The 24,200-nt window shown below is 57.4% G+C and overlaps 1 protein-coding gene across 2 annotated transcripts in view; it reads left to right on the top strand.

Annotated features, from left to right (window-relative positions):
- The window catches only part of IQSEC1 (IQ motif and Sec7 domain ArfGEF 1), a gene marked incomplete at both ends in the record, with an annotated part of 318,762 nt that overhangs the window by 143,050 nt on the left and 151,512 nt on the right, over positions 1-24,200 (top strand). The window contains one exon of one of the 2 annotated variants that reach the window (XM_079713582.1): positions 19,545-19,567. The exons of the other annotated variant lie outside the window; for it this stretch is intronic. Coding sequence (XP_079569708.1) covers positions 19,545-19,567 — 23 coding nt within the window. Of the gene's footprint in view, positions 1-19,544; positions 19,568-24,200 lie in introns of those variants that run through there. 2 annotated transcript variants of the gene reach the window in all.

Here is a 24,200-nt window from a genome sequence, read left to right as displayed (position 1 = left end):
GTGGCAGGCTGTGTCGTCCTCAGCACTGGGGCTACGGAATTGAATAACCTGCCCCAAGCCCCAGCCCTCCTGGGGTCACCTTAGTGGGCGGGACAGACCACAAAGAGTCTGCTTATTACGTGGTTCCAGAACACGCAGCCGCAGGGAGAAGTGCGTGTGCCAGGGCCCGGAAGGGTGAGAACCCAGCAGCCAGCAGGTGACAACTGCAGCCTGTGATGTGAGTAGCTCATTGTCATGGCAGCCGACAAATCCCCTCCCGCCCCCCCACCAAGGTCCCCGCCCCATGCGGGGATGGGGCGGCCGCAGCACTGCCATGCGCAGCAAGGGTCTGCTCCCTTCCTCATTACAGACCCTGGGACGCCCGCGCTTTGGTGCCCATTTCTCAGAGAGGTGTGGCCATGGGAAGTCTCTGGATGCCTTCGAGGCCTGGGTAGGGCTTATTGGGCACCTGCTGATGAGGGGCTCCCGTCCCCATGCACTCCCTTCCCTCCCCAGGAGTCATCGTGAAAGCGCTTACCTGTGAAGTGCTCTCCCAGGATCTGGGTGGAGAGAATGGCATGTTAGTCTGTTTATTGACTCCTGGACTTTATAAGCCTGTAGCACCTCCCTTCCGCAGCCTGCCCCTGAACTTGGGGCTCCTGCATTAGTACCTCCTCAGGCATGACCACCCCCCACCCACCCTGGCCCCCCCACCTGGTCCCCTGACTCCTTTCTACCCTCTCAGCAACCAGGGGAGCTTTTAGAAACACAAACCACATCATGTCCAGGGCTTGAAACCCAACGGTGGCTTCCCACAGCATTAGGTGTGAAATCCAGACCCCACACTGCACCGGCCCTGCCGTCCCCCAAACCCCGTCTCCCGCCATGGCCTCCCTCAGACTCTGCTCCCTGAGCCTCCTCTACCCCCATGCCCTCCCCCCACACTCTGCTACCTGAACTCCCTCTCCCCCCGATACCCTCCCCCAACACTGTGCTGCCCTTGCAGCTTTTCGAGCACATGGGTGTCCTCTGACCTCGGGGCTTTTGCACTTGCTGCTCCCTGTCCAGACCACATGTGCCCTAGGTCTTGGCATGGCTGGTGCCTTGTGCCTGTTCATTTCTCAGCTCTTCAGGAGGCTCTGAGGGCCCCCACTCCACTGACCACCCCCTTATAGCTTCCCAGCACTTGACGGCCTCTCCAAGGTTCTTTAGTGCACCTGTGCAGGACTTTACCGTCTGTCCCCCACCCCATGGCAGCAGGTACTGTCTTTCCTACTTACTTCCTAGTTGCCATGGCCCAGGGTAGGGTTCAGTAAACATTTTTAGAATCAACTGATGAACAAAATGTGAGGCTCTGCAGGAATTCAGCTGGAGATTCGGCCTTGCTCAGCCTGGAATTCTGGGCTTTGCTGGATCTACCAGCACTTGGTGGCAGTGTACCAAGTGTCCCCCACCCTCACCCCCAACTACTGACCTGAGGATGGGTGACCCGGGCCCTGACCCAGCTCCAGATCTGAGAGGCGGGGCTCCAGGAGAAGTCCTGGGGGCTGGTCTGTGCTGAGACCCCATCCTCTGCAGGGGCGGCGGGGGCGGGGAGCCTCTCACCCTGGGTAGCCACGCCCAGCAGGGGGAGTAACTCCTCCACCCAGAGGATAGAAACTTGAGGCTGAACATTAACCAGGCAGAGGAGGAGAAGGGAAGGGTGTTGTGGGCAGAGGGAACAGTGCGTGCAAAGGCCTGGGTATCAGGAAAGCTGATATCAGGAGAGAAGAGGCAGGAGCTGGCCAAGCCCCGCTTCAGAAGGAGGACCATGGTCCCCCTGTGCCTCATTTGATTCCCCTCCCTCCTCCAGCGGAGGGGTCTGGTGGGTCTGCCCTTGTGACCCTGGGGCTCTCTTCCTCCTGTCCCCCTTCTCCTGCCCTTCCCCACCCCCCACTGTCTGTCAGCACAAAGCAGAGGCTTCCTTCCCACCCTCCCTGGGGATCCTCCCTGGCCCCCTCAGCCTTCACCAGCCAGTTCTGTTACCTCTGACCTCCTCTCCCCTTCACTTCCTCTGCACCAGCCACTCTGGCCTCCTCACTGTTCCTAGAACGCCCCAGGCGTGCTCCCACCCCAGGGCCTTTGCACTGCCGCTCCCTCTGCCCAGAATGCTCTTCCCAGACAACTCCGTGGCTCCTTCCCACCCTCCCCTCCTCAGTGAGGTCCTTCCCGCCCCCCCATCTAAGTGGGTCACTCTGCCCTCCCCCAGCCTCCCCATCTTACCAGTGTTTCTTCTGACACCCCCAAACTTCCCTATTGTGTTATCAGCCTCCCCAGATCTAGGCTTTGTCCTATTCTCTGCTGTGCCCCAAGTGCTAGAAAGATGGCTGCACGTAATATCTACTCAATCAGTGTTTGCTGAATGAACGAAGAAACTCTGGGGTCTCCTGAGATCCCCTTACCTTATTCAGGCCCAGCCGAGGGTCAGGTCAGGCCATGGGCCACCTGGGGCAGGATAGATGTCAGGCACCATCGCCCTGGGATGCTTGGTCTCGGCCTCCAGGAGCCCCCGTAGGGCTTGGGGACTGGGGCTCAGGCCAGCCAATAGGCATCTCCCACAGTGCCCGGAGCTGGTCCTGAAGAAGCAGGCTGCAAATGGGGCATGGGCGCCTGCCCTCCCCAGTGACAAATGGCTGATAATTAATGTCGGGCCTGCACATTACTGATCAATTTAAAGTTGAGTGTGCAGCCAGAAGCGATCCCAAGAAAAAAAATGTTCAGCCCCACATCTTCCTTGTTCTTACTCATCAATCACCAGTTTTGCAAGCAGCTTATTAAAATGTAGAGAAAAGCATGGCTGGAGATATAAAAGGCCCTTAAAGGCCCAGAGATGGTTTATCAGGGTTTTGTAGTTGTGGGTGTGGAGAGCAGGGAGTGGGTGCCAGGAATGCAGAGCTGAGGGCCTGGCCCATTTCACAGAGGGAAGGGCTGCATCTAGAGCAGGGCGGTGGTGTGAAATCTGGAAACGGGTGTGGTCCGCAGCTAGGACCCCCAGGTGCAGGTCCTCGGGGGGCGCACGGGTGGGCAGCCAGGCAGAGTCCAGGTCCCATCCGGAGGACTTAGTGACGGGAGGGCACTGGAGCCACGTCCAAATGCTGGGCCGGGGAAGAGCATGGTCCAGAGTCGGGCAGACCGGACTCGGATCCCAGCTCTTCCCAACCAGCAGTGTCGAGGGGCACATCGCCTTCCCTCTCTGAGTCTCAGTTTCCTCCTGAGCCAGGAGGACACCCTCAAAGGTTTGCAAAGATGAAGGGAGGCCACGTATGTCAAGGCCTTAGGCGCTTAGGGAGAGTACCTTAGGCATACAGTTGGTACTCAATAAATGACAACTCTCTCCCCAGCAATGCAAAGGCCCAGAACTGGTCCCTGAGGGCAGCTGGGGTTGCTTCTGTACCTCCCTGGGCCATGAAGACAGTATTCTGGCCTAGAGCCAAGTGAGTTTCCCTTTGCCAGGACAGTCTTTCAAAGCACCAGGCAGCCACTATGCCTTTGCTCATGCTGTTCCCTTTCTGGAAGGGCGCTTTCCTCCGTTATGTCCTCTCCCCAGGGAACTCCTATGCATCCTTCAAAACCCACCTCGCATGGGACCTCTTCTTGGTGCCTTCCTGATGCCGAGTCAGCTTCTTGCCTCCTCTGTTCCAAAAATACTTGATTCTTGCTAGACTGAATCCTTGTGGGAAGGGTCTGTACCCTATGCCCTAGTGTGCAGTGACATAAGACATTTTGTTGGATGAATAAGCAAAGAAATGAGTGACTAAATGAGTGAATAGCTCTCTGAACATTCACCCCTGCCCTGAGATCACCTAGAGGCCTCCCCTCACTGCCCCCTGCCCCCTTTGAACTCCCTGAGTGCCAGGGCCCGGCTGGGGGTCTTGTCCATCTCCCACTGCCCAGGTCTGTTCTTGGTACATGGTATGTACTCAACAGAGGTCAGAATGACTAAGATGAAAAAGAGGAGCAGGAAAGCTGAGCCCGCGTTCCGTAAGCACCTGCTAAGGGGCAGGACGGTGCTGGACATTTCGCCCGTAGGATTCTTTCTTTCCCTCGTACCAAGCCCGGTTCACAGATGTGGATACTGAAGCAGAGGGACCCTCGTAGTGGAGGAGCCAGGATTTAAATATGGATTCTGCATGATTCTGAGAGCCCTTGCTGCTCCCCCACGATGCCTTCCAAGGGGGTGATGTGCAAATGAATGAATGAATGAACGGGTGACTGAGTTCTCATGTGCACCTTGCCACCTCCTTCCTGTCTCACCGCAGCCTCCCGCCCGGCTAGTCTCCTGTGCAGCTGGCTCAGCACTTTTATTTGGGGCTCTAGAATGAAACCAGGCGTCTGCAGGACCCCCCAGATTTTCCTTCAGTGCCTCCGCCCCTCCATCCCCTGCCTCTCCCTGCTCGGAAGCAGCAGCTGCTGGCCCCTCCCACTCCCCTGCCAATCAGACCCCATTGTCCTGAGGCATCTGGAGCGCTCTGCAAATTGCCGGCCCGAAAGGCTCGCGAAGCATCCTCAGAGAGCAGACGTCCGCACCTCCTTCACAAGCCCAGCTCCTAAAAGGCTGGTGATTGCGTCCTCAGCGTTCCCGCCAGGCCTGCCCAGCCCCTGGGAGTGGCGGAAAAAGCCCCAGCTGGCTGGGGCGGGGTGGGGGGATGTCAGTGATTATCACTGAGCAGGAAGTGAGCTTGGCCTGCAAGTAAGCAGGGAATGCGGTTCTAAAATATCTTTCAGCCGTCCTCCGCCAGAGCCTGTGCCATGGCCTTCCCAAGGTGGCATCACTACCGTCAGGCAGCAGGGCTGTGAGAGCCCGAGGCTCGGCCCACTGGGTCTGCTTCAGGGGGGCGGGGCTGGACCTGGGACTGTGCTGCTCGCACAGATTCACCTTCGATGCTTCGATGCTTGGGGTTAGGGGGCCACACCTTGGGAATCACAGCGGGGCTCGGGAAGGGCCGGGACCACGACGGGCTGGGCTCACCTCTGGGGAAGGCCGAGCACCTGGACTGCACAGGGCACTTAGGCCCCTGAGGGGCGGGGTCGGAGGCAGCTCTAGCTCATCTGCTAGTGGAGCATCTTCACTGAGCTGCAGTCAGCCAGGACAGGCGGGGAGGGGAGGGTGCTGGCCCTGTCCCAGCTCACAGTAACGGTCATGGTGACCAGCAGCATGAAACAGCAGCACGGCGCCCACCGTGCGCCAGGCATGGTGCCTCCTAGCGAATGATTTGATGTGCCTGGAGTCTGTGTTCATGAACCATCGAAGTGCATCCCCGTGATGTAAGTCCACTTTCCCACTTCCCTGAACTTCCAGCAGAGGCCCAGAGAGGTCACGTGCTCTACCTCAGGTCACACAGCTTGGAGGGTGCAGGACTCACTTGTGGTTGCTGAAGCCAGTCGGCCTGAGTTTACCCCTGCGCCCCTCTGCCAGTCCTGTGGCCATGGGCAGGCCCCTGACCTCTGTGTCCTCAGTTTCTGCATCTGTACTATGGGTCTGAGAAGGTGAGTCTGCGGCAGGAACTGCCCTGAGCCCCAGATCATTGGTCCAGGTCCCTCCCCTGTCATCACCTCCTCCTGGCAAACCTCGGAGGTGGGGGCGGTGCTGCCCTGCACCCATTTAGCAGACAAGGGGCCTGAGGGTCGGTGGGCGATTCCCCAGGTCCGCAGTGTCAGCCCCTCCCTGAGACATCGCTCTTCGCCTGGTAGCTGAGTTCATCGGGGCCAGCAGCCTCCTAGGAGATGGTGTCCAGCCGGTGTTCCCCCTGAACCTGGGCCTCTGGTGTCGTCAGACCTGTGTGGGGGGGCTCCCCAAGCACAGGAAGGGCAGGGCCTGGCCTACAGGCACCCCACAGGGACGTGGGAGACAGGACCTCAAAACGTCTTGGGTGAAAAATACCTAATAGGTGGAAGTTGGTAAATGCTGAATTCAGTGTCCTCAGGTGAGATGCGACAGCTGACCAGGGGCAGCTCAGCCACCCGCGCAGAGGGTCGTGTAGGACTTAGGACCCGGGCAGGGCCCCGAGGAGTGATGCGGTTTGCAGGTGGAGGTTACCAGGTCCATTTATTGGCTGGGAAGTGCTACAACAACCCAGGTACTGAGACAGGAGCCTGTGGACTGGAGTGAGCTTGCCCGGGGGTGGTCAGCGAGGCCCCTGCGCCTGTGACATTTGGGCCGAGAATTCAGTGTGGGAAGGAGCCAGCGCTGGGACTGGGAAGGCGCGGGGCGGGAGCCCATGCTGGTGGCCAGGGACCGCACGAGGCTTTAGGAGCAGAGGGATCTGGGGCCGCAAATGGTGGGAGAGGGCATGGCAGCTGGGCACAAGGCCCAGACCGGGAGTGCAGGATGGGGACCCACAGGCATGACCAGGGAGCTGGAGGCCGGGGGCTGGGCGGGTTGGGTCTCTGGATCTCCTTGGGTACCAGGTTTTGGGGCTGCGCAGGCCACCCTTTCCAGGACTATGTAACAGCCGAGTGCTGCCCTCTGCTGGAGTATCTGAGTATTGCACCCATGGTGTCAGGCTGGACCAACCCCAGAACTTCCCTGAGAACTTCATGGGAACATCCCTGGGATCCGTGGTCCTCAGGGATGCAAGGGGCTCCTGAGGCCTTCTTCTGCCCCTGATAGATCCTTGCTTGCTTACTCCTAGTGACAGGGAGCTCACTCCCTTTTGAGGCAATCTGTTTCGACTCTATACAGCGCAGATCAGCTTGACCCCAGAAGACATTGCATTTGGCCTCCTCCCAGTCTCAGCCCTGCCCTCTGGGTCTCAGGACTGGCTGTAGGGTGTGGGGTTACTGACCTCCCCCTCACCAGCTGCCTTGCTCTGGGCTGGGCTGCTCCAGGCCCTGCCCACCCCCGCCCCACCCAGACAGCCTTATGCCTGTCCATCTTCCATACAGCCTCCTGGACCAAAGAGAGGACCTTGCGGGAGGTCCAAACATCCTTGGCCCCTGCACAGGACGTGGCTTTCGCAGGAAGATCCCTACAGACCTCCCAAATGTGCCCCTCTGAGTTCCCCTGAGTCCAAAGGGAGGTTGGCAGGGGGCCTGGTGTTGGGGAACAGCTGGGCACGAACAGAGGGGCGAACGGCTGAGTCAGAGGCCAGCAGGGGCGAGGCTGCAGCACAGGGGACCCTGGAGCATCATGGGCTCGTCCCACACTGCCCTTCCAGGACCTTCCAGCCCCGGCCCCTGCTTCTGCAAATGAGGGTATTCTCAGGGAGGCCAAGAGCAGAGGGAAGGGGATGGGGGAGAGGAGGAAAGTGAGCAGGCTTGGGGGCAGAGGGGCAGGACTAATCACCCAAGCAAGGAGCCCAGCAACTTAATCCATCACGTAAACAGATTCATTCATTTATCAAATATTCTTTGAGAACCTGCTACGTGCTGGCACAGTCCTAAGCCTTGAGGCTATATCAGTGAATAAAACAGACAGAACCCTTTGTCCTCATGGAGCCTAACACTTAAATGAAGAAAACAGTCAACAAACAGACAAGGTGCTTTCAGAGGGTGATAAGTGCTCTGAGGATGGAGTGGGGAGGGGACAGGGGTGGGCAAGGGAGGCCTCTCTGAGAAGAGACCTGAGTGATGGGAAGGGCCGGCCAGGTGAAAACGCGAGGGAATGTGTTATTTATACACATTTGTTTATTTTTTAACAGCCGGAGATGTAATTCATATAGCATAGAGTTCGCCCATTTGAAGTGTACAGTTTAATGGGTTGTAGTATATTCAGATTGGTGTGACCATCACCACCCCCAATTTTAGAACATCTTTGTCATCCCCCAAAAAACCCTGTATCCACTAGCGTCACCCCTGTCCCCACTCTCCCTCAGCCGCTGGCAACCATTCATCTACTTTCTATCTCTGTGGTTCCAGCTCTTCTAGACGTTTCTGGTAAATGGAATCTTACAGTCCTGGTCTTTTGTGATGGGCTCCTTTCACTAAGCACCGTGTTTTTAAGGCCCATTCATGCTGTAGCATCTATCAGTACTTCGCTCCTGTTATAGCCGAATCATACCCCGTTGTGTGTATATAAGACATTTTATTTATCCATCATCAGTGGGACGTATGGGCTGTTTCCACTTTTTGCTGTTGTGAGTAATGCTGCTGTGAGGATTTGTGTACAGGTTTTTGTGTGAATGTATGTGTCCAGGGCTCGTGGGCATGCGTCTAGGAGGGGAACTGCTGGGTCATGTGGTAACTCCATGTTTAATATTTTGAGGAATAGACAAACTGTTTTCCAAAGTGGCTGCAGCGTTTTCCATCCCCACCAGCCGTTTGTGAGCAGCGTGTTTCTCCACTTCCTCACCAGCACTTGTTATTGTCCGTTTTTGATCCTAGTGGGTGTGAAGTAGTTTCTCACTATGCTTTGGGTTTGCATTTCCCTAGCAGCAAGCGATACTGAGCATCTTTTCATGTGCTTATTGGCCATTTGTATATCTTCTTTGGAGAAATGTCTATTCAGTTTCTTTGCCCCATATTTGCTTGTTTTTGAAAACAAAAACCAATGTCTACACAAGAAGGTTGCCGAAGAAATTAATGGAAGTGTCTGCCTTTGTGGATGGGAGCTGCAGAACTGCGAAGGTGGGGCTAGAGGTGGGGACCAGCCTTCACTATAAACCTTTTACACTTTCGCTTTTGAATCCTGCAAATGTATTATAAAAGTATGTTTTTTTAAGTAAAAGTGAAAAATAATAACTGCATCAAGCCATCCAAATTAGTCCTCGGCAACCCCTGGACGCAAATATCTGAAGCTCGTGTAAGGACACCCGTTTGGGGTCTGGCTGGGGCTGAGCAGGCCGTGGTCCCCCTCCCCACCCATGGTCCTCACCGGATCCCTCACGTAGCCAGAGTGGGCTTCCTACTTTTCCTCCTATGGCAGGACGGCCGCCCTGCCATCCCCCCTCAGCTGTGTCTTATATAAAAACCCCTCTGGGGGAGGCAGTAGGATCGGAGGCTGGCTGTGGGAGGTGAAGCTCAGTGCAGTCCCCGTGTGCTGTCCCCATGGCCGTGGTTCTTGGTGAAGGCAGCTGTGGGGACCGTGGATGCCCAGGCTCAGCCTCAGCCCTTTCTCACAGAGTGTCCCGGGCCGAGCACTGGAGGGTGTGGGCCTCCTGGCCCAGGGGTCCAAATCGGAGATCTCTCCCCAGCCCACGTCAGACACAGGGAGTCAGGTCCGTCTGCATGTCCCCCTCATTAAAATATTGAAATATGGTTCATGTCAGAAGTTGCAGACTGTGTCTGAGCCCCCAGACTGGCCCCTATTGCAGCTCTGCTGTCCTGTCCCTCCCCCGGTCCCCCTCAGACACCCCCAGGACCTACAATGAAGGAGGTAATGCTCAGTGTAGCAGAGGTGTTTCTGAGTATATATTCAAATATTCTGAATATCCCCCTGGGCAAAAAGCACAACACATGCAAAGGCCCTGGGGCAGGAGAGGGCCTGGCCGACTGGAGGAAAGAAGGGGCCACTGTGCCGGGAGCAGAGCCCGGGGGGGGGAGGGGGGCAGGAGGAGAGGATCACGCAGGCCCTGGTGGGTCACTACAAGGACTCTGGCTTTTGTCCTGAGTGAGGTGGGAGCCCCGGAGGGTGCTGAGCAGAACAGGGACGTGGTTTCACTTAATTTTAGCCAGAGGAGTGGTCCGGCTGCTCTCTGGAGATAGTCCATGGGAATCCGGGGAGCAGGGGGGCCTCCACTGTCATCCAGGCGAGAGACGGTGGCCGGGACCAGGGTGGGGTGTGGAGCCAGGCAGAGGTCAGAGCAGGCCCGTGGGGTGTGAGAGAGGAAGGGCAATTGGGAGGGTTAGGTGGTCGTTTGCTGAGAGAACAAGGCTGCAGAGGAGCGGCCATCAGGGCAGGCGGGGCGGCCACTAGGCCTGGCGAGCTGGCCTTCTCCTGGATGTCCGTCTGAACAAAAACAACTCGGAGGCAGCAGGACCTCCGGTCGGGAGTTGGCACAGAGGTGGAGGTTAAAAGCGTAACCATGAGCGTCATCAGCGAATGGGCGGTTTACAAAGCCGAGGGGCTGGATGGGCCCACCAGGGTGTGAGCACGGATGGAGGAGGCCGGGGATGAGGAGCCAGGAGGAGCCAGGCATCAAGACCAGGAAGGGGCTGTGGGGCCCGAGGGGAACCAAAAGGACATCATCATCTAGTTCACGGTTGTATCCCTGCACCAAGCAGGCGCCAGCGCACAGTAGGTGCTCACTCAATAGTGTAGAATGAACGAACGCATGGATGGCCGGCTCCTTTGGACCCTTCAGTTCCCCTGCTGGCAGACCTCAGCCATTGGTTCCTTTACCACCTACTGAGTGAGACCTACTATGCGCCGGGCACTGGTTTAAGCCCCGGGGGTTCAGCAGTTTAGCGGCCAGACAAGGGACCTGACATCCCACTGGGAGAGACAGACAGTGACCACAAAAACCCATCAGTGTGCTGTGAAGCTTCAGAGGCGCGCTCCCACGAGATATGTGTAAGGCAGGCAGACCTGGTTTTCCATTTAGGGTAGTGAAAGAGTTTCCCTTTAAAATGCATTCAAGTGAAAAAAAAAAGTCCATTTAAAGAAAGCTGTTACTTGGATACTGGTGCAGGGGTCCTAGCATGTTGACGGTCATCGTGGCGATGGAGGTTTGGGCTCTTTGTCTCCTTCCCTGTGAGGCAGGTGTTATTGTCCCATTTTACAGATGAGGAGATTGAGGCTGAGAGAGATGAAGGGCTTGCCTCCAGGCCTCCTGCCCGCCCTCTGGGGCTCTTCCTGCACCAAGAGCCTCTTCTCCCGTGAGCAGCAAATTTGGGAGCTCCCCGAAACAGCTGGGGAACTTTCCAGATGCAAATATTCCATCCGGTCCATTAACTAAAATCACAGCAAATAAACCATAATCACAAGACCTATTATTAACATGGAGGCACGCATAATTACCCAGCGCAGATTCACTGTCGGAAGAATCTTCGTCAGGGTGGGGGGTTTACCAAACCCGCGAAGGGTGAGGCGTGTGGAAATAATGGGAAGCTACAGGGTGTACCTGTGTTCCCACTGATGCAGCTGGGGCGAGCCAGGGAGCATGGCTTGAGGGCATTCATTAATCCTTTCTGTCGGTGGACATTTATTAGACACCTACTGTGTGCAGGCCCCATCAGTGCACTGAGGGATGCTGTGGTGACCAGACAGGTGGTGACCCTGCCCCTGTGCACCTGACATTCTCTTGAGGGAAGACAGATATTGAAAAAAAAAAAACAGTTAAACAGGATCATTTTAAATGCTCTGGACGAAATGAAATGGGTACCTGGGGGGCCATTTCAGCGAGGGTGCTCAGGAAAGGCTTCCCAGGCAGGTGAGCTCTGAGCTGAGACTGGAATAGAGTGACATGTGCAGAGACCTGGGAGAAGCACTCAGTCCAGTAAGGACGCCTCGGGGCTGTGGCCTGGTGCCCAGCCTGCTGCACCCAGGGTGCCAGGGCCGCCTTCGCAGCGCCCTGACCTTCCTACCCCTCCGGATGCTGCCGCCTTTGGGGAATACAGGTCACGGGCGCCCCCGCTTCCAGGCGCTGCCGGCACCCAACCCGGGGTGTTCCCAGCAGCCTCTGCCAGGGACTAGGTGGGGCCGGTCCTCAGGAAGCCCAGGGGAGCAGGGAGCGGGGATGGGCCCCAAGGCAGGCAGCGTGGAGCCAGGGTTCAAACCCACATCCGACCCCAGACCTGCGCGCTGTGCCCCGCAGGACCCGTCTCCTCATCCTTATATGATAGCTCGTTGGTGTTTCAGCCACTTTTAGAGGACTGGGGAATTTTTTGTAATAATATATTTTTCCCATATTATAGTTAAGTATGTTGCAGAACATTTGAAAAATAAATGAAAATGAAAAGGGAAATAAAGTCGATCAGTGACCCCCACTCGAGGGCCAGCTGTCATTGTGGTGTTTTTCTGGTTGTGTCTCAGTCACATTCTTAGGTTTGTACTGAATACACACTTTGAGAAGCTACATTTTTTTTTTTTTTAACTAACAATCGTTAATGTCATTGTTTGTCAACATCCCTTTGGAAGGCTGGCTGACGCCCCACGCCAGGCAGGAATCATGTGTTTTTAGCAGCTTCAGTATTGGGCTTTCACCTTCCTATTTGTTTGGGGTTTTAGTTTGTTTATTGTTGTAAATAGTGCTTTGACGAGCATAAAGCTTAGAGCTTACTTTGGATTCTTTTCTGCTAAGAAATGTCGTTCCTGTGTTATGTCAGGCCCTGGGGGACACGGGGACATGGCCTGCATCTCTGTGACAGGACAGGGTGGTTGATGGACCCCCAGGGAGGCTGGGCAGGGCGGGGGCTGGGCAGTGAGCTGCGGGAGAGCCTGCAGCTGAGGGCCCGGGGCTCACCGGGTCTCTCCACCTCCTTTGCTGGCCTTTGCTTCTCCCCTTCAGTGTCTGTATCTCCAGGGCTCTGCCGACCTGCCCTCCTCACCCACTTTCCCTCTCCTCTCCCCCGGAGCTGAGCCTCCAGCCAGACCCTTAGAGCCTCCTGGACGCTCCCCCTGGCCCCCAGGCACCGCATCCCGACACACCCAAAGAGGAGGGTCATCTCTCTTCCACCGTGCACCTCTTCCCGTGTCCCAGTGTAGGTAAATGGTGCCACCCGCCACCCAGTGCCCAAGCCAGGAACCTGGGTGTCGCGCTTGTCCCCATAGCTCACCCACACTTCGTTCTCTCCATCCCACCCCACTCTGTGTGCAGGCCTCGCCCTCCTCCTCCCTCCAGAGGTAAAGTCCTCCAGCCTCTAATCTCCCCCCCTCCACCCATCCCCCATGAAGGATCTGTTTAATCCCAGGTTTAATCACATGCCCCTCCTCTGCTCTCCTTTCCCCTCAGACGAAGCCCAAGGCCCTCAAAGGCTGAGGTTCATCACTCTCTGCTTCTCACCTCCATGCCTTTGCACATGCTGTTCCATCTGCAAGTAACACCTTTCCATGCACTGTCTGCCTGATGAGTTTCTACTCATCTTTCGAGGCTCAGTGTCCACATCCTGCCCTTCAGGAAACTTCCGCTTTTCCTTCCCATTTCCTTCTCCCCAAGAACTTACCCCTCCTTCCCTCATACTTGTTTTCTGTGTAACTCCTATGGAAACAGCCACTCAGTATTACAATATTCACTCAGAATTACAACCGTTAAAAGGCACAGGTATTGGGACTTTGGGTTGTAAGTGACAGAGGGCCCACTGCAGACTGGCCCAAGGGAAATGGGATTATCAGCTCACATGACCTCAAAGCTTCAGGCGTCCCTGGATCCAGAGGCTCCAGTGACGACCCCAGGGCTGTCCCTCTTCCGCTCTCAGTCCGGCTCCTTGTCAGGGGCCTGTGTGAAGCACCAGCTTGTATCTCTCAGGTCTGAGCTCAAGCTTAAGTCCAGAGGTTCTCTCTCCCAGCAACACCAGTGAAGTCGGGCTTCCTCTCAGGGCCCAGCTCGAGTCCCGTACCCGATCCTGAGCCGGGAGAAGAGTCAGCCCCACCCAAACCCCAGGCGCCGAGGGGGTGCAGGGGTGAACGCAGGATGGGCGGCTCGGGGCAGGGAAATGGGTGGAGGTCCACCACAGCCCCAGGTTGTGCCCATTCCTTTCCTCCAGGCGGGAGACGTGGCTCTTTCTCACCTTGGACCCTCACTGCCTGGACGGGGCTGGCATCAGTCAGCGTTTTATGGATGAAGCATCAAGTGGGTAGAGAATTAGTGCCGCTTTGTGATCAGGGAACGGTCCTGGCCCCAGGGCCGGGGGCGCGGCCGTGATGCTGCACTCCTGGCCGTCAAGCACACACACAGCCCGGCTCGGCTTGTAGATTCCCAGGAGGACCTGGGAGGATACCAGCCCAGCAGACCAGCCCCTAGGGATGCTGTCAGGTGGCATGGGGGGTGCTGCCCCCTTCATACGGATCTCAGAGGCCTCAGCCCTGTCCCAGGGAGCAGTGCAAATCACCAAAGACAGACAGACACACCCTCACACACACAGACACACACACAGAAGGGCAGGTGGACCTTCTGGAAGGGAGCAGTTACCAGCCCAGCAGTGGCCACGAGCAGGTCCCCGGTCTACCCTGACCCAGCCCGTGAGCAGGGCCGACCCCGCCACCTGCCCTGTGCCCACCTGCTCGCCTCCCCGGCATCAGCACGGGGCTTCCCAGGCTGGGGCGCCCAGACACCCCAGGGCCAAGGGAGGGTCTCAGGTGGGCAGCTTTTCTTTCATAACCATATTTATTTGAATATTTCTCGGTGGTCTAACCAGCCTGTCAGGTACACGATTTGTAATAGTGACTGGAAGTTTTGCTTTTAAATGAAAATATTTTAGGCTTAGAGGAAACTATTAATCAAATAATACAAGCAGGGTGAGAAATGGGAGCTGCTGTGGGGTCTGTACAAGCCGCCGGGGCTGCGGGGGCCACCGCCTGCCCTCACTTCCACCTGGCGGCCGGCGAGGGGGGTGTGCGGAGGCCTTAGCCCGGGTCTCCCGACTCCAGGCCCAGCCTGGCTCGAGAGCAGCAACACCCAGACTAGCTGAGGCTTTCGGAAGAGGCTGAGCTTGGGTCACCTGCCCCAAGTCCCACAGCTAGTGGCAGAGGTGGCTTCTGGTCCTGACCGCCGGGCTGCACTGCCTGCTGAGAAGGTGCAGCCGCCTGAGGGGGGCGGAGAGGGGGTACCGCCCCTGTTGGGAGAGGGAGGGACCCACCGCCCCGCGCACACTCAGACCCGTCACCTCTGGCTTCGCGTCTGGGGCTGGTCGTCCTGCCCTGCCGCCCACCCTGCATCCCGCGGGAACCGGCTCCCAGGCTCCTTAGTGGAGGCTCCCGGGACCCTCTGCCCACACTTGCTCTCGCCCTCTGGGTGATCAGGATGCCCAGTCGAGTCCCAGCCCCACAGAAGACGACACACCCTGCGGCGCTGGTCTCCACGCCTCTTCCCTCCCGCCAGCACATCTCAAGTGCCACCAGCATCTGCGGGGCCCCGGCTCCCTCACTTCTCCCGGGCGGGATCCTTGGACCGGGCGTCCTTGGCAAGCCTGGCACGGCAGCAGGAGCGCAGAGACCGATGCCAGACAGGTGGTTTCCAGCTCTCCGTCAGCAGGGGCTCCAGCATGACTCCAAGAAGCAGCAGCCATTGCGTTTCAGCCACACGTCAGGGACCCCTTCTCCCCCGGGACAGGGGACAGGACATGTGTAGTAACTGGTGCACAGCAGACGGGGTGTGCCCAGCCCCCAGAAGCCCGCCCACGTTTCAGAGATCATTGCTGTGGCCGCTTCCTCCCTTCCTCAGCTCCCTGAACGTGGGGGGGCGGGGGCAGGGATGCGAGGGCTGTTCACAGCCTGTGGGACCCCTCCCCAGCTGCAAGAGCCGAGTCCACGCCTGTGATTTGGCAACTGCACAGGAGAGCCTGTGGATTAGGGACTCCAGGATTCAGTGTCCCGAGTGTATGTTGAGAGCGAAAGAGCTTCATGGAAAATGACACGTGGCGTGATTGTGTTTATGTAAAGTCTAGGAGCATGCACAAGTGTTCCTGCTGTTTGTGGGTACCTAGCTCCGTAGGAAAACTGCACGGAGAGATTTGCTACGGGGGTGAGTTCGCTGTGGGTGTGTGAGGAGGGGGGCTGGTGTGGGGATGGAGCAGAGGTGGCCATGGCTGCCATCAGACCCACTGGGTTCCAGCTCTCATAGTGGGTGGGGCATACCCAGAGCACACTGTCTGCATCTTGATGCTTTTTGGTGTATTTACTTTTTAATTTCGTAACTTAATATGATACCACTTTTTAGGGTTTGCATAGTACTTGATACTTCCTACAGGCATGTGTATGTAGCTAAATGCATAGGAGACGTTCTGGAGGGTACATCCTGACAGAGGACAGTGGGTACCTCTGCAGAGGTGGGCTATGGCAGTGAGAATTGGGGGAGTGGTCAGGGGGACCTTGTTTTGTTTAAGGAGAAGAGATTTTCATGTTATTTATGAATTTAAGATTGTTCCTTTAAACCGTAAAGCTTAAGCAAGAATGAAAAAAAAAATTCCAGGCCTTGAAGGATTTGTGATTCTGAGATTTGAAGAGTCAGAATGTAGATGGGAGGATGCTGGGACCCCCCCACACCCAGCAGTGGCCTGGGGATCTGTTGACTCCCTGCTCCAGTCCTCTCTGTCCTTCCTCCATCACATGCTGTTGTGTTCCTTTCACGGTGGGGACAGATGGGGGCAGTGGCCCCAGGTTGCAGGAGCAGGATGCTCTCTGTGTGAATGTGCCTGTCTGCCTGCAGGGTGGAATTTTCCAGTGGAGGCGGGAAGTCCTGGGTGTGAAACGTTTCCCTACCACCTTTGGCCTCTGCTTTCTCCTCCCAGTCCGGGTTCCTTCCAGGGGTCCACAGTGACCAGGTGGGGGGCAGAGGGTGAATGCCGGCATTTCCAGAGTGACCCAGAGAGTGGGTTACTGCCGGGGTGAGGACCTGTCCCAAAGCCAGTTCCGATGTGCCCCAGTCCCGGGCCTGCAGGAGGGGGTGGGTGGGTGAGCCTGCCTTTGGAAAGGCCGGCTGCCCTATACTCCCCACCTCAGGCATCTGGTTAGGGTTGGGAGAGCCCCACCAACCGCTCAGTACAAAGTCCTGCGGCGCCACTTCCTCACTGTGTGCCCTTGGACCCACTCATGACCTCAGCCTTCACATCTGGAAAGTGTGCTGACAAACCCACCCTCCGATGGTGATGGTGCAGGCTTGGTGTGATGCAGGCAAAGCCCACACACACATGCCTGCACATGTGGGCACGCCCCCTTGCTGAGTGACCTTTGTCGCTTCCCGAAAGGACAAGCCTGTGGGTCTCTAATCTCAGCTTGACAATTTTTGGAGACTCCCTTGCACCTGACCCTGTGCTAGAAACCCACCTTCAGAAATCTAGCACCTACCCACGTGCCTTGTAAACACCTACAGTCTTGGCATTTGCGTCTGAACTCCGGGGTCTTCTCCATTTGCCTTATTTTGAAATAACAGACTAACATGTAAGAAACACACATGTAAGTTTGTAAGGAGGAAGTGTCAGAAGCAGTGGGCGTGCAGGTGATTTCATGACCCCCAGGGAGGCTCCAGAGTTCTGAAAGTGGAGACCCAGGAAAGGGACACTGGAGCCGGCCCTGCCATCAGGTCCACCCACCGCACTCCTTTGAGCCTCAGTTTCCTCCTCTGGAAAATGGATGCGATAAAATAATCCCCCCTCTGAGGAGGTCCTGAGGAGAGATGCTAGGGCCCAGGCCTGGAAGCCACAGAGATGGGGGTTTGAGTCTTGGCTCTGCCATGCAGGCAGGTGAGCCCCCTCTGAATGGGGAGCCTCTGAGGAGTCACTAAACATCGGAGCTGAAACAAAACCAGCCTCGTGGTTGTGATTTTTGCATTGTTCTTAAAATCTTGTGCAGCTGCAGTGGGGAGAGAGGTGGGTGGGCTCTGCCACAAGTTCAGCCCGCTTACCTGACAGCCTTCTTCTCGGGGAGTGAAGTACCTGCTGGAGGAAGATGGGTCCTTCACAGGTGTGGTTCAGGAAGCCTCTTGCAGTTCTGATGCACTTCACCTCCATCGCCCAGCCCTCATCTCTACTCCTGCCCCGTGTGAGGGTATACAGCCAGAAGAACTGGCTCCCAGTCCCACGCCTGCCACTCTGTGCTGTGCAACTTCAGGCAAGTCACTTGCCTTCTCTGAGTTCTGTTTCCGCCACTGTAAAGGAAAGACTAAAACAAAACTAGATGATGCAGCAACCCTCCTTCACCTAAATTCAGCGGGTCTGAAAGCCCACAGAAAATGGGAAGAAGAGAATGGCCTTCCGAGTTGCCACCAAGGGGCCGGGGCATTCTCACCCATTTGCTCATGTAATTGTCCCAGTGAGGAAGTTTTGCAAGAGCTTAAGTGCCGAGACTCTGGAGCCAGACTGCCCTGGTGTGCCGCCCACCAGCTGTGTGACCCTGGGCCAGTTGCTGAACCTCTGGCTTTAGTTTCCTCTTCTGTAAAATCTTATATCCCACTGAGGCTGTTATTAGGATTATAATGCACTTAAAAATTATATATATATATGAAATAGATTTGGAGTTCCTGGTTTACATGTGAGGAAACAGACTCTGATCAGTTTAAAGTGAATCTGGGAGGGGAGGATGGATGGCGACCTTCTCATCGTCACCTCCCGGTGACTCACTCACTCCAGCCACACTGGCGTCCTCAGTGGTACTCAAACACACTAAGCTCATTTCTGCCTCAGGACCTTGACACTAGATCTTCCCTCTGCCTGGAATGTTCCCCCGCTAGATCTTCCATCATACATGTCTCAGCCCACACGTGCCCTCTCTGACCCCCCCCACCTCTGATGTGAGGGAGGGGGCTTCCCTCCCTCTCCTCCCCCTCCCTCCCGCCTTCTGCTTTATTTTTATCCTGATCCTTATTACTATGCAAAATTATGTCTTTGACTACACGTTGACTTCCTATTTCCCCCGTAGAATGTAAACGGGGCATTCTAATGAATGAATGAGGGCAGATAACTTTGCCTTGTTCACCACTGGGTTGCCAGTCCCACAGCAGTGCCTTTGGAATGGGTGAGTGAGGTGAGTGGGTAATTGAATGAGCGGGCACCCCAGCTAGACCAGAGATTCCGCTAGCCCCAGGACATGGCCGGGACGACTGACAGCAGCTCCGCATCCATGCGGCTGCTGTGTGTGGTAAGCCCTCCTGCAACCCTGTGACATAGCTGCTGTGATCCCATTTTACAGTATCATAGATCAAGGCTCCCAGAAGAGAGGCGGATTGCCCAAGATCTCAAGATTCCCAGAGCCACTCTGGGAATCTGTCGGCCTGACTCCAGGGCGCCAACCCCGTGCACTCCGTGCCTCGCACGTCTCCGTCGCAAAGGCAGAGAAGCCACCCTGGGAAGCAGCGTCATCGTAGGCTCCGGGGCAGCGCATGCATTTTGGGAACAGATTTCCAGGTTCCGAGTGCGGGCCGTGGCGCGGGCGCTCTCCGCCTGGTGGGTGACTTTGCAGCGAGGGCGCCACTGGGCGGCCGCGCCTGATGCTGCGGTTGCCATGGCGACGAGCGCCTCGGCGATTGGTCCAGCGCGGCCGCACTACGTAGCTCCTGGGGCGCGGGGGAGGCTCTGCGCCGGTCCCTCCTCCGGATGCTGCGAGAGCAAAGCGGGTGCGGACACTCCCCCAGCCCTGCCCTCCCCGCGGCGCCCCGCCACCCCGGATGTGCGGGAGGGAAAAAGCCCCAGGTGGTCTCAGGTAGCAGCGAGGCCCACGCCCCCCCGCCCAACCTGGCGACCATGGTGACTCGACGTCTTTGCAGGCTGCCAGGCTCGGCGTGAGCCCTGCGTTACCTGGACCCCTCGGAGCCCGCTGGTGCCACCCCCCTGCTCCTGGCCCAGCCTCCGTGGAGCAGCCCGCCACCCCCGGGAATGTGACTCGCCCTCGATTTAATTTCATTCCCTTCCACTTCTCGCCTGAGCATCGCGCTCCTCCAACCACGTTGAGCCTTCACCACTGGAGAGGGAGAGAGAAGGGAAAACTGCCCCCAAACAGGATGGCGTGCAGAAGACGCTATTTGTGAGTATAGGTGGCAGGTTTATACCTGGAACTCGAGGCCAGAGGGGCCGCAGCCCAGCTTGGAGCTGGAGCGGGTGCTCTCTGCGGGGAGGGGTGGGTTGCCGTGCAGGTGGCTTGCAGAGGGAGCTGGCCACCAGGCAGAGATGCCAGCACTTGTCCCCTGCAGTGGAGGTGTTTGTCAGTGGTGACGATGAGGAAAAGGCTGTTAGCAGGACTCTGTTGGGCTGTAAAATTCCCTGTCTCTGAGGGTAGGTAGCACCCCAAATCTGTGTACAGGGTCCCCCGACATGCTGCTATCATTGTGGCGTTTGGTACAGCCCTCCTGTGTCCATTTGGAAAAAGCTTCTCGTGCCCGGCTCTTCCGTGACTGGCACTTCAGCCACCGCTGATGGAAGGTTGGCAGGAAGGTCAGGGTGGGCACAGGGTGCTGTGCCCTCCAGGGGCAGGTGAAGGTCCAGCCTGCCCTTGTGAGCAGGGAGCAACAGTGCCCCTCTGTGCCACGCAGGTGTTCTGTGGGCCAGAGGCAAACACCTGTCTGCTGGGCCCCAGGCCAGCGGCAGAGGCTGTGAAAGTCTTCACGGGGCAGTGACATCACAGGTCCGGGTATTTATGGAAAGCCAAGCCTGGGCCTCGTTAAGCCAGGCTTCCTGGGGCGTCACACTAGAATGCCAGCTTCCCTCGCAGCTCTCCGGGGCTCTGTGGTGTTCTGTTCTGGGGTGAGCAGCCTTTGGCCTCTGGCCTCACAGGACCCCTCCTCTGGGACCGGAAGCCATAGGGGTTGAGACACAGACCCACGTCTCCTCCTGTCCTTGGTACCTTGCACAGGCCAGGCCTCTTGGGTCTCTTCAGTGACCTCAGACCTTGTAAGATCAGAGGGCAGAGCTGGACCCTCAGGCTGGGCTCAGTCCCCCAGACTAGAAAGGTGAGGCCTGGAACATTATGTAGGGGGACATCTGGGGGCACTCCAAGGCCTTGAACCCCCCTATACCCTGACAAGGGCCCCTGGAGCCCCTAGTGAAGCAGCGCCCACTCCCCTCCATCAGGGGACAGACAGCTCTCTCTCTAACCGAGCGTGAAGGAAAGGAAACATTGCTCCTGCGACTGTGTCAGCCGGCCCGGGCGGGAGCCCCTGGGGCGATGAAGGTGGCCTGGGTCTGTGGTTGGCTGTGATGTTCATTTGCTTTTTAAGTGGAAAAGCCCACGGGTTGGTTTGTTGATGTGAGCAGAACATGCCAGAGTTCTCCCTGCCTGTGACAGGGCCCCGGCTTTTCTGGGAAACAAATAGTAAATCCTTTCCCGGCATGGAACTTCTGCTGTTGCTGGGAATAGGTCCGAGGCAGCCATCTTTTTTCTGCCACACCTTTGCCTGGGCCCAGGAGCCCGATGTCAGAGACATTCTCAACTCTCAGGGACTGTTACACCCCAGGGGAGAGGGGGTGTTGTCAGGGTGACATGTGACGTCGGACGTTGCCTGTACTGGGTCCAGTGCCTGGTCTCAGTGATGGAATCTGCACAGCAGCCTTGGCCGGGCAGACACTAAGACTCCGATTCTAGAGATGGGGAAACTGAGGCTCAGCAAAGCTTCCCAGGAAACTTGGAGTGTCCTGGCCTGAGGGTGGGGGTCTCAGCCCAGGCTCTGCGCTAGAAGCACTGGAGAATTTTTTCAAATTCCCATGCCTCAGTCCCATCCCCAGAGATCCCAGTTTATGTGTCCGGGGAGGGCCCAAGTCTCAGGATCGTTTTAGTTCTCCACGTGATTTTGATGCACAGCTGTGGCTGATGTTCACAGATGCAACCATTTCCCTTGGCATCACTTCCCAATCCTATCCGATCGTGATTTTGCTGAGGACACAGCTACCATACTGATTTCAATACCCCTCCTGCATACCAGTACAGACTCATTCGGTCTGCCGGGAGCCCAGGAACCTGCATTTTAACACATGGCCCCTGGAAGGACCCACAGACCACGCCTGTGTCACCCGCTCGCCTGGGAGAGGGGCTGGGCTGGTGGGAAGGGCGGCCCGTCGGGCACTCCGGGCTCCCTGCCTCCCTCCTGTGGGTCTCTTCACGCTGCCCTGGCTTTCAGGCTCCCACAGTCTGACAGCACAACACCCAGGCCGTCCCCCCACATGCTGCCACCAAACCCACAGGCACCAGAGATTGCAGAGAGACTGGGGAGGGGGTGGCTGAAGAGGAGGGGTCACACTGCTTTATAGAAAGATTTGGGGACCAGAACCAGGGTTATCCTGCACCTGCAGCTCCAACCTTGTTGTTCCCCCGGCTTTCAGCGTGGGGAGGGCTGGGGAGTTGAGTGTCTCCAGTTGCTTAACTTTCAGGACAGCTGGAGACACCAGCCCAGGACCACCGTAGCCACCATCAGAGCTGCACTACTGGGCTTCGAGGCTTCTCATGCCGCTTGCCTCATTGGTTCTCACCACTGCCATGAAGTGGGGTGCTAATGATCCCATTTTACAGAGGAGGAAACTGAGGCTCAGAAAGGGGTAGCAACTTGACTGAGGTCTCATGGCTGCTTCCTGCCATGCACTTGGCAGTACATCGCTCCCTCAATATGCTGCACACCAGGCCTAGACACACGGGCTCCAGAAGGAGCCGTGCCAGCGACCCGCCCCATCCCTTCCCCGCCTCCCTCCCTTCCCCGCCTCCCTGTCCTCCAGTCTCTTCCCTTCCACCTTTTGGGCTCCCAAGAGAGCTTTGGAATCTAGACTCCGTAGGCACTGAGGAGGCGGGTCCCCACCTGGGAGCTCAGGCACTGATGGAGGTGACCGAGTGAATGGGAGAAGGGATGACAGCGGGAGCAGGAGAAGATTTATTAATGAGATGGGGAAATCGTGAGGCCTCCAAGAATCAGTTCCTTAATCAAATTTGCTAACAACCGAGGCCATTACTGTACTGACAGCTTAATTAATGGTGTCTTAATTAATGTCAGCCCCCTCGCAACCGTAACTGCGCCTAACACGGGCACGTCACTTCCTGCTACTGGAATGCAGGGAGTCGGGCTGCAGGGAGTTTGCAGTGAGTGTGTGAGACTCTCGGAACTGCTGGCGGGGAGGGGGCTGAAGTGAGGCGCTCATTTATAATTCATTCATTCACTCTGCCTGGAGCCACCAAATCTAGATGGCGGATCCCACCCTGACATTCCCCCGCCCCTTCCCTGCCCAGCACTATCTCCTTTTGGCCAGCCGCTGTGTCCCTACTTGGGGGTTGGTTGGTCCATCTTGGCCACTAGAGTGTCAGTTGCACCAGGGCAGAGAGGTTGACAGTGTGTTAGCTGCTGCATCTCCAGCACCTAGAAAAGCACTGGGCCTATAGTAGTTGCTCAGTAAATCTTTGTTGATTGAATGAATGATGGATCTTGTGCCAGGCATTGACCTAAGCAAGGGGGTACAGAGCCCAGTAAGAAATAGTTTCTGCCTTCTGGCGGCCTGCAGGCCATGAACAGACGGTGTCAGTATAGAGTGCCAAGGGCCGGGACAGGACGATGACCCGGAGGTGGGGAGGGTTCCTGCAACCCACAGCAGGCGTGGAGGGTGAAGGGAGGTTGCCGGGTGGTCAAGGAGGGGAGGGCGCTCCAGGTGTGCAAACCTCAGGCCTCAGGTTGCAAGCATTCTGCAGGCGCTAGCTCATTTGACCTTCACAGAGACGCTGCGAAGTGGGGCTGTTGTTATCCCCTTTGTACAGACAGTGCAACTCAGTCACCGAATAACTTGTCCCAATGAGGGATAGAGCTGGGCTTGCACGCAGCCAGGGAAGCCCCAGAGCCCGGCTCTAGTGCTCTGTGATGTAACGCAGGCTTTTACTCAAAGTGATCGGGTCTGCCTCCAGCCCCGCACCCCTGAGGGTGAGCAAGAAGGAGGTGAGAGGTGAGCCCGGAGGTGTGGGCGGGACCAGGACAGGAGGCGGAGGGGCTCTCCCTGCAGGCACGGGCCATGGGCAGCCACGGAGGGTTCTGATCCGAGGTGGCGGCCGCAGTTACATTGCTGGACTGTAGAAGGATGTTTTGGGTAGGGAGACCAGGCAGGGCTCTCAGCCATCCTTTTCCTGTGCCCACAGCGGGGCACACGTGTCCCTGGAGAGCAACAGCGTCCTCATCCCAGGCCCTCGGCCTTCCGCGCCGCTCCTGGCCCGGGAGCCAGGGTGGTCCCCAGGAGGCCCCGGCTCGTGGCCTGCCAGGCAGCTCTGTGGCCCGGGTGGGAGGGACCCGTCCCCTCTCCACCGTGAGGCTGACCTTCACACTCAGTTCCGGTCTGGCCTGGCTGGCGCCCAGGGGTGTGGACAGGGACCCGCAGCTCGCCCTGAGGGACACTGCCAGGCCGGGACCGGGCTGGGGCTCGTCCTTGCCGCCCGCCCTCGGCGAAGCGCTTTCCTGCACCACCTCCTGTGGGGTCTGTCCTGCCTCCCCAGCCCCCACTCTTCAGCGGCCCCATTCTGTCTGCCCTTGAGGGAAGACGCAGGTACACAGAAGGTGGGCACACAGCAGGGCCGGAGGGCGGCCAGGCAGAGCCGGGTGACAGACACGGCCCCTGGTGCCTTGTCCCAAAGCAATCGGGTTCCTGACCTCCGGCCACGGGGTTCTGCCCCTCCCCCCACGCGTGCTCCGCCTGGAACTAGAACG

Source organism: Hyperoodon ampullatus, assembly GCF_949752795.1.
Source record: "Hyperoodon ampullatus genome assembly, chromosome: 10".
Taxonomy (NCBI): Eukaryota; Metazoa; Chordata; class Mammalia; order Artiodactyla; family Ziphiidae; genus Hyperoodon; species Hyperoodon ampullatus.
This window is presented reverse-complemented; position numbering and strand designations above follow the sequence as displayed.